The following is a 10,812-nucleotide window of genomic DNA, read 5'->3' as shown; positions in this document are numbered from 1 at the left end:
CCCTGACTACATCACCAAACAATAATATAATACCTTTACTAACAAGCATCACTGAATCCTACCTAATAACTAGAGAAAAAACCCAATGGAAAAAGCCAGCTCTTACAAACCTGAAGCTCTTACATGAAGCCCATGGCAATAGACAATTTAACCAATTAATTAATCAAATAAGAAGCAGTAATTAAAAAATAAAATAAATAAATCAAGTAAATTAATAAAAAGATAAACATATTAGTTACTAAAGTATACAGAGTCCTGGATGTGGATTAACCAAAATATATTTTCCTGTAGGATTCTGGGATTAGGAAACTTTAATTCCTGAGTAGTGTCTTTGTTACTTATCTCAAAACTCATTCCCTGTATATTTATTTTATAAATCTATATATACATGCATACACACATAGGATAGACAGATAGACAGATAGACAGATAGATAGATAGATAGACAGATAGATAGATAGACAGATAGATAGATAGATAGATAGATAGATAGATAGATAGATAGATAGATAGATAGATAGATAGATAGATAGAGATAGAGATGTATATGGGTAACTGAACATAGATGGCTCCTCCTTTGGTTGACATCTGTTAAGTCAACAAAATCTAATCAACTACACAGATGATCAACAGTTATGAGAGAGCGACAATCCCTGGGTAGGGGAATATTCCCTTTTCCTAGGGATTGTGCAATCCCGGAGTTAGCATATATAATTAGCAGGGGACGTGAGGATGTTTTTTAACTTTGTTTTGCATTCACCTAGAATTTTAGAAGTAGCATGCCAATGTTTGCAAAGTCGACCCTTTGTGGTTGATCATGTAATCATAGATAATTGAGTCATACATTCTTTTGCATTAGACCAGCAGACTGACATAGAAATGTGCGTGTTTGCATATATATAAATGTGTGTGTGTGTGTGTGTGTGTGTGTGTCTATATACAGATAGATAGATATATAGACAGACAGATATGCATATATGTATAGTTATATGCATGTTTATCTACAGCTATCTGTCTATATAAATAAATGTATATATAGATAGATAAATAGATAGGAATATACTTCATTTTATATATATATATATATATATATATATATATATATATATATATATATTAATACTTACTCTCATTAAAAAGTAATTTCAACCACAGTTGTGGTTATCTGGAACTGTTCTATTTATTAATAATGTCATTCATAACCTCAGCAAACAACTTGCAAAAATAATTGCAACCCAACTCAAATGTTTACTGATTTTCTCTAACCACTGAGATTTGTGCAGTCAGTATATACAATAATTTCTATGCCTCTCAAATCAGTTATATTTATAATCTTCTTCGTTTCTCCAAACAGATTCCTATCTTGAGGTGAATAGCTGCTTTATTTCCTGTTTCCAAGGAACTGCTGAGGGAGATGAGAAGCCTTCATCCACTCTGCCACCTTTCCAACTTCCAACCTCTACTTCAGTCAATAAACTTTCACCGTGGCTTCAACTTATTAATAAAGCATTTTGTTATTTTACCTTTTTCAAAATTGCTTCTGAGAATGAACTGTTTATTGTTACACCTTAGGAACTGGTTACACTATATAAGGAGGGTGTGGAGCAGCTATTGTTAATTGGGGGAATAGATGCCCGGCCAACTCTAAAAAATTAGGTTGCAGGAATAGTTGAAGAGACAGCTATCACGAAGAACTGGCGCTTTCAATTAATTGTTTTTTTTTTTTTTTTTTTTTACAAAATTAATTAAAATTATGTACACACAGACACACACACACACAGCAGTATAACTGTTAGTAGGTGAATACCCATTCAGTTCCTATTCTGTCATTGGAGTCATGAGAGCTGAACTGATTAAAACTAAGTGGTATCCTTCTGTGTAAGTATTAAAAAGGTTGTAATATTATTTGGAAAATTACGGTCATGTCCACTTGAAAATTCTGGGAGACAAAATTATAAATATAGTCTTTGCAGGGATTGTCTCTTCTTCCTCCCTCTTGCTCTTGAGTGTGTGTGTGTGTGTGTGTGTGTGTGTGTGTGTGTGTGTGTGTGTGTATGGGTAAAATGTCCCAATTAAAGGCATTGTTTAGTTAAGTGTCTTCCTCAGGGTTGCACAGAATTGAACCCTGTACTTTAATAATGAGAAGCATGAATCTCAGTTAATTACACCAGCTGCCAGGACTCATTTAGCATTTTTTTCCTTAAATCATATAAGATTAGACTCTATAAATGTCAGTTATACAGTTTCATAGTTAAGTGGTTCATAAAATGCATGTGGCACAAAAGCCATTGTTCTGTTAACTTTTTAAGTGCTTTAAATCAGTCTACTCATTCCTGTCTCCAGCTTTGCAGAACATTCTGATTTTTGTCTCATATTTATGTCAAGTCCTGTCCTTGAGCAAGTCACTTAACCGGACAGTGCTTTGGGGCAAATAGAAATTAGGACTATGCTCTTCAATGGTCCCAAGTACTGCAAGTCTTGTAACTAACCATGAACTAGAGTAGTTAAGGCATAAAGGAAGGAAGTAAACTGTAGTATACAGGGGCATCAGCATATCAGTGGATGCTGCACTCCTAAGTGGGCCATCCTTCTAATGACATGTTAAACCAAGGTGACATCTGCTTGAGTTGGTGGTAGCTCAGATGGATGTAAAATATCTATAGATACCCAATGAAAGAGTAGGGGATGCTCCACGATAATTAGCCAAATTTTCCCAGTTGTGCAAATACCAACTCGGGTATCCCCTGAAAAGAGGCTACTAGCCTAGTGGGACTAACCCAGTCAACAAAAGATAAATAAAAAAAATTAACCATGTTCTTTAAATCTGGTTTCCTTGCCCTGTTAAATGTTGACAGTGTGTTAATTATTTAGCTGTGAATAAACTGGACAGTATGACATCTATCAGTTTAATGGTAATGTTGTAGCTGTCATGCTGCCAGCTAAGCTGTCTGGAATTTTGTAAATTGTATGTCATCTGTAAATATTGATATGATTTATACAGAACTGTATGCACTGAGCTTCAAGAATGTAACTACAGCCTACCCTGCTGGAACATAGAAGATTAACTTAGAAAACTTCAAGAAAATAAGTTGAAATTAAGTGCTTTATGATTGTACTATAAAAGTTAAATTCAATGCAGCAAGGAGACAGGATGTCTAGAACTAGGATGCCTTCTGCATTGTATTCTAAGTGTTTTATTGTTTTATGTCTTCCAGCAACTGCAAAGATCTGAGAGGTATGTATTTCTCACACAGAGATGTTAAATTCTGTTAAGTTTCTGTTTAGCCTGGCAACTGTAGTCATGTGACAAGGAGTGATGTCATCCAAGCTGGCCCAGCAGTAACGTTTGATATGAATTTGGGAACTCTCTCAGAGAGAGACTGTGCATTTTGTATTTTGTCTTGGACCTAGCAAGAACATCCACTCATCATCATCATCTGCACTTGGCTGTTTGTAAGTAAAATTCAGCGCATAGCATCTCTTTTAGATATAGATAGGAATATAGTAAAGATTAGTTTACATGTTTTCTGTATTTTTTGAGACTGCAATGTTGTTTTAAATATTTACTGTGATTTTGAACTCTGAAGTAACTGTGTTGGATTTACTGAGTATTGTAAACTTCTTTTATTATTTTGGTAGCTGATATTTGTGAGACATATTTAAGCTCTTAGAGTACTTGCATATGTATTTTGTGACACAGTAGAGGCCACTCCTAAATAGCCTTGCAAGTCTTGGTCACAACTATCATTTGGATTAATAGTAACATTACACAGTAGGATTGGACACCCTTTGATAAGGGCCTTACAGTAGCTGATAAAGAGTTGGCTTATTGCAGTTGGAACTACCCTATAGTCTGGACAGAAGGGGGCATAGCTAGTAAACCTGTGCCAGCCTTTCTCAGGTGTGTGTGTGTGTGTGTGCGTGTGTGCGTGTGTGCGTGTGTGCGTGTGTGCGTGTGTGTGTGTGTGTGTGTGTGTGTGTGTGCTTGTATATCAATCAAATCTCAAAGCTATTTGGGCAGGGACACAAAGCACTGGTTGGACAGAGAGGGTACTGCAGGTCTTAGCTTGGCCACTTGGCTGAGATCTCAATCCTATAGCTCTGCCAGTGGGGAGTCTTATTAGAGATCTGGGGAAACAGGGAGAAACAAGCCCCAGACTGACTGTGGTCACTGTGTGCTCTTAAGGGAAATTGCACTTTACTGTGTGTGTACTTGCCATCCTCCCATTGTGTACGTCCCTCACTGTTGCCAGTGGTGAGAATTTATGCTCCTTGATTACTGGGACAGTACTGGGGCATCACAGTAACATTTGCAGGCATACTGTTGTGAAATGCAATGTGTTTTGGGCAACATCAGTCTATCTAGCAGTTAATGCTAATGAGTAAGGCTATGAGCTGTTAAAGAGTTGCTTCCTCTACTACAGGTTTGATACCCTCAGCCTTCATTTGTCTTCTGTGTGACTCTACCAAGTTACTTCACCAGAAAGTACTCCTGGGCTCCTCCTGAAAAGGCAGGCAATTAGCAAATGCATTAAACATGTGTGTTTTGTTTTGAATTTCTGTACCATTCATCTACACACATTAATACTTCACTATATGTTATTTGAGTACAAATCTCAGCACATTTCTTCTAGTTTAATGGGTCACCACATGCATTTTCAAAAAATGTGAGTTTCAAAGGAAGGGAGTTTACAGTTTATCATACTAAGTCTATTTTCAATGTGAGAGAGTTTTATTTTGTTTAGAACATGTCTTTGTGTTTTCTGTAAATTTTGAAATAAAAGTTTTAAATAAAATCCAAATCGTAGTGATATTTTAAAAGTAAATAAGAAATAAGTATGGGTTGAACAGTGTTTATGGTAATTGGAGAAATGCAGCCAAGTAATGGGATATTGGTATGGGTGGTGGGGGCCCAATTCATTACCCTACATAGGGCCTTAGGTGTCTATTATCTGGCTCTGTTGGCTATGGGGACATGTCCTGTAACAATACAGAGTTGTTAGCCATTCATGACTTGAGACCTGATGCATAACAGCTGCTGTATCACTTATACAGTCTTTAATTCAAATTGCTTTATTTGTTGCTTTATTCATTTCACTAAAGAATACATTAATTCAGTAATAGGCCTGGATTATGTAATATGGTCTAAACATGTTGCATTTCGTAGTATAAACATGTTGCATTTTAGCAGTGCATTTTTTTTTTGCGATACCATCTTTGCAGCCTCCAGCAACTGCAAATGGTTGACATTTGTCAGCTCATGCAGACTGCATTACTTGGAGTTATGATCAGAACCATCAGCTCTGCAGTATCCATTATGTAGTCATTGCTGTATATTACTGTGGTACCATCTTCTCTACATGATGGGATTGTACATGATTTATTTATTTAATTAGTGCAGAAGACTAAAGCTGCATATTGTTAATGAGTCCTGTGGCAGGGGTGCAGGGTCTGAGTCTTTCAACCTTCATTTACTATTGTGTGACATTGAGAAAGTCACTTAACTAGACAGTACTTTCTGGCAACTTGTAATTTGGGTCAAGCTCTTTAATAGTCTCCAGGGTCGCATGCCTTCTAACCATGAACCTGTTGTCATTGTTGTTTGCCTGCCACTGCAGTCTACATAGTTGATCTAGTTCAAGAAATGCTATGACAACATCAAAACGCCGTTTTTTATATAACATTAGTAATTTATTCTTAAAGGACAGCAAACAGTGCATTTGCAGATGAAGCACTGGAATGCAAAAGTAATTGCTAACAGCAACATCTGCATTTGTAATTGTTCTGTTTAATGCAAAATTATTCAGATGCCATTTGCTTCCACAGATATTGCAGAGATTGGCTTAGCATATGTTATCTAGTGGTTAATATTTCTTATACTCCTATAAATCCTCTTCTCTTTAAATTGTGCTGCACATGTCTGGATCTCTTAGTACAATGCTAATGGTCTTTAAACAATTTGATGTAGTTCATCAAAAGCTAACAGTAAAATGCATGTAATTTTATTTCTGTATAACAATAAGGGATGTACACAGTTAACAACAAGGCTATATCTACTGGTTGCTGGGGGGTGAGGGGCTGTCTGGGGATGAAAGCACCTAATGTTCTTATCATCTGGTCATGTATGTGAATTAAGTTGGAATACCATGGCTACTGGGTGTTTGAAATACATTTGAAATATGTGACTTTTGTCATATTATTATTATTATTATTATTAATTGTTGACCGTGGCTATAATTGCTCAGTTTGGGAGAATGTCTGTGGATATGAACGTATACATAATATGTATACATAATCCACCACTGGCCAGAAACATTTTCACTTAATGTGAGTTTTAATGCATTTTCAATAAACATGAGTTTCAAGGGAAGAGAAGTTTACTGTCACACACACTGTCTCTTTTCAGTGTGAGAATGTTTTGTCTAACAAATAACCATCAGTGTTTGTGCTATAAAACTGAAATAAAGGTTTTGCATCAAAGCTCTGTAATCACTGTAAAAGTAAAGAGGAAAACAGTTTGCACACTGTCAGGTTTGAACAGTATTTAAGGTAACTGGGGAGAGACAGACAAGCAATGGGACACTGGAATGGATACGGGGAGGCCTCCTACATTACCCTGCATAGGGCTCCACTTGACCATGATCTAGCTTTGACCGAGACTATCTGAAAATGCAAAATAAGAATCGATGGCCCTTCAGCTTGGCAAGAGAGATAAAAAATAGGTAATTTTGCACCAATTTACTTCCCAGAAAGACAGGAAAAGAAAAGTCAAGTTAATTTTGAGAAAACTAGTATGGTACCTGTTATGTTTGAAAGAAATGTGCAGAATAAGGCTTATATGTGTCAGAGAATCTTATGTCTTTAGCAGAAAGTAAATATGTTAAAGAAGGAATTCATACTAGGAAAGACAAGTTGCTGACTTTATTTAGAATCTGGAAGCCTGCACCAGTCAGAAATAAAGAAATCACTACATTAGAAGACATTGTCAAATTTGTTCCCATAGCTGTTTCTGAGTGTAGGTAACTTGTGCATTTAAGGCAATCCCTAGTTACTCTGTAATTAATAATCCCTAGTTACGCTGCAATTAATAATCCCTAGTTACTCTTTAATTAATAATCCCTAGTTACTCTGTAATTAATAATCCCTCGTTACTCTGTAATTAATAAAGACATTTATGGGTTGCAGAGGTTTGTTGCACATATCAGATGAGGGCTGTTCCTGTGAGGTCTGACAGTGTGTCAAAGCAAAAACCTCACCTTTAGCAAATTGATTGTAATGTGATTTGATTCACTGTACCACTGATACTTTTAACATTAAAAACGTCAATGATTAAATAGGTTAGGGTTGTGTATGTATGTGTATATATATATATATATATATATATATATATATATATATATATATATATATATATAGTAGCAATCCTGGAACTGCTGCAAGGTCAAAAGGTCGCTAACTTCGACACAGTAACACTGACAAGCAAACGTTGACATGATTATGTGCTCCGAGGCTATTCATCTGACCAAGCAAATTTTAAATAGGTGATTTTGTAGGGGGGATGAGCAAGTCTCCCTGCATCCCCTGCTAATTATTTATTCCAGCTCTGAAACTACATAATCCACAGGTAAAGGGCATATTCGCAGCCCTAGGGATTGTCCAGTCTTACACAACGGAAGGGCATCTGTTTTGTGGGCCAAAGTTTGTTGACAAAATAAAAGATGATTTTAGTTTAAATCAAGTACGGGCAGTAACCCTGATATATATATATATATATATATATATATATATATATATATATATATATATATATATATATATAGTTTTATAAAACATATATAGACAAACACACACACTTTTTCATTTTTACTTGTGCTTACTGACCTGAGTTTTAAAGTGTGAGTAAGAAATAAAACTACTGAAATGTAAACCCTGGAGTTATTCAACAAAGATGAACATTATGTTACAGCGAGTGGGTGAGTGACAGCTTTTGTGTTTGTGTGAGTATGTGTGTGCGCGTGTGTGCGTGTGTGTGTGTGTGTGTGTTTGTAATTTTGTGTGTGTGTGTGTGAGAAAATGAGTGAAAATAACACCTGCAGCTAATTGGCACACAGGACAGTATCCTAGGCTCTTAGTAGTAGGGTCCAGAGACATAAGACTACTCTGAGATAGAGTGTTTCTGGGTATAGCATAATGTTAATGTAATCTACATTTTTATTTGTTCTTTTGGTGACCAGGATAATCCCTCTAGTCCTATGACCTCAACCTGAGGTGATACTCATACTGAGTTGAGGTAATTTGTCCAGTTCATCATGGAAAATCTACTTTTTCTAGTATAAAAGGCAAGTATGCTATGTGTTCAGATAATGACAACACTCTGTCTCATGGCCTCTGTATAGATGGTATGATTTTGTGTAATTCAATGAATGGTACTCAACTCTTCTAAACCCCCCCCAAAGATATATGGGTCCTTTGTGATATGTGTCCTGCATGCTGTATGCTGTATGCATTTATGAGGATTAAAAGTTTTTAAAAGAAGAAGTCTTAAATACACGTGTTTTAATTTACACTTAAAAAGGGCAGGCAGTAGTAAAAAGAGTTGCTCTCTTTCTATATGCAGTATAGGGTATTTGGCAAGTGTGTGCATGCGCGCGCGCGCGTGTGTGTGTGTGTGTGTGTGTGTGTGTGTGTGTGTGTGTGTGTGTGTGTGTGCGTGTGTGTGTGTTTATTATTTACTTTGATTAAATGAATTAACATTATTTTGACCATTTAAATACATAGTTGTAAATGTGAGTGAGCACAAAAATAAGGTAAATTTGATGAAAATTACTAAGTCCATACTCTGTAAGGGAAACAAGTGAGCGCATGTTCTTCCAGCCAGACAAATAAGGTGTAACATTAGTGGATCATGGTTTTAATCTGACCATGTAACTTAAATATATACTATTAATACATCATCACATTTATTTCAGTCAAGTGACTGCTCTCTGCTCTGAATGTCAATACTTGTACAGTAGCTACTTAGGTTTCTGTGCACCGAGTGTCAGTACTCGTATAGAAATGACATAGGTTTCTGTGCCCCAGAATGTCAGTATTCGTACAGTAACTACATAGGTTTCTGTGCACCGAATGTCAGTACTTGTACAGTAACTACGTAGGTTTCTGCGCACCGAATGTCAGCACTTGTATAGTAACCAAACTGGCTTCAGCACAGGCCGTTGTATCCGCTGTGGTGTTACAAGCACAGCCTTATTATTCAATGCATGTTGTCTAGATCTCAGCAAGATGTAACATCAGAGATCATTTCTCATCACATATTTACAGTGAAAACCCATATCTTGAGTTTGTTGTGTGTCCCCACAACAGAAAACCAGATATACACCAAATTCAGGTATTACTCAGACTATAAAACAAGATGAGTCACCGTGGCTTAAAGTCATCAAACAGCTAAAGTATGAGATGCGGAAAAAGAAGAAAGAAGGTTCAGCCCCAGCTATTTAGTTCTCAAGTCAGAAGGAGAAATATCTTGACAGTAATTAGATGAGAGAAGGGAAGGACATTATTCCAGTGAGCAAACAGTGCCCAGTGAGAGAACTCACTAGTACTAAGTGGTGTGCAGACCAGTCATATTGCAACATGGACAATGACTATCACATCCTTCAAAACATAGTGACTGGTCACCAAACTCTTCAGGACAAGGAGCTCAGTATATGCTAATTGTATCAGAAATCAGAGACCCTCTTACCTGCTAGCCATGAAATAAATTAGACCTACAATAATTGAAGATTAAATCCATCCTTTCTGTCAGAACTGTAAGTCCAACAGGAAAAGCCGAGGTGAAACATAATAATGTACTGCCTCGATCCTCAGATTATAACTAGTTAACATTAACATTTTGCTGTAATATGTATAATGTACTGCCTCCGTCCTCAGATTGTAACTAGTTAACATTAACATTTTGCTGTAATATGTATAAGGTACTGCCTCCGTCCTTAGATTGTAACTAGTTAACATTAACATTTTGCTGTAATATGTATAATGTACTGCCTCAGTCCTCAGATTGTAACTAGTTAACATTAACATTTTGCTGTAATATGTTCACATTAATTTATAATTCAAGTGAGGCTTTCCATTCCAAACAGCTAATTTGTTTTATTTTAACTTACTGATATCTCGGATGTTGTGCTGTCCAACCTGCTGCGCATTTCTCTTAGAAAGTATCCTTCAACGAGCACTCCACCGAGAGCTAGAATAACGAGGAACAGAAGCAGTGGCTGCAGAAACTGGCAGTTCTTTTTCCTCTTTCTTGGTGGCACAAATGGAATGTTGTCTGCCTGTCCATCCACAACAAACACAGATGGATAAACAAAATGATCTGTCATGTTATTTTTAATCCTTTATATATTCCTTTATAATAAGTGGTTGTCTGAATAAAGTCAACAGATGTCTGCCGTGTGGTTTATAGTTAAGATATAGAAGATATGATCCCAACCACTGAGTAAGAAGTTCCTCCTTGAAGCTAAAGCAAGGTACTAAATGTATACTTGTCAAGTCATGCACCCATTTATATCTAATTTAAATTCAACTCCTACTAAAGCAGAGTTTCACCACATTTACAGCTGTTTCCCTCGGCACTGACCACCATTTCCTCTGCATTCTGTAACTACAGAGAAGGCAGAATGTTCCAGTCAAAACACAAACACACAGTCACACACACACACACACACACACACACACACACACACACACACACACACACACACACACAAACACACATGCATACTTCACTCATAAATTTACACTTGTGTGTGGACA

General features: G+C 36.5%; 1 protein-coding gene across 1 annotated transcript in view; it reads right to left on the bottom strand.

The window, feature by feature from the left end:
- The window catches only part of TNFSF14 (TNF superfamily member 14), a 473,762-nt gene extending 463,179 nt beyond the window's left edge, over positions 1–10,583 (bottom strand). The window contains exon 1 of the mRNA XM_044084711.1: positions 10,164–10,583. Within this exon, the coding sequence (XP_043940646.1) occupies positions 10,164–10,379 (216 nt within the window). The 5' untranslated portion in view covers positions 10,380–10,583. The remainder of the gene's footprint in view (positions 1–10,163) is intronic.
- Between the last annotated feature and the right edge of the window lie 229 nt (positions 10,584–10,812).

Source organism: Protopterus annectens, chromosome 9.part0 (assembly GCF_019279795.1).
Source record: "Protopterus annectens isolate FY-2018-M chromosome 9.part0, PAN1.0, whole genome shotgun sequence".
Taxonomy (NCBI): Eukaryota; Metazoa; Chordata; order Ceratodontiformes; family Protopteridae; genus Protopterus; species Protopterus annectens.
The sequence above is the reverse complement of the archived record's forward strand: the minus strand, read 5'-3'. Positions and strand labels throughout refer to the sequence as shown.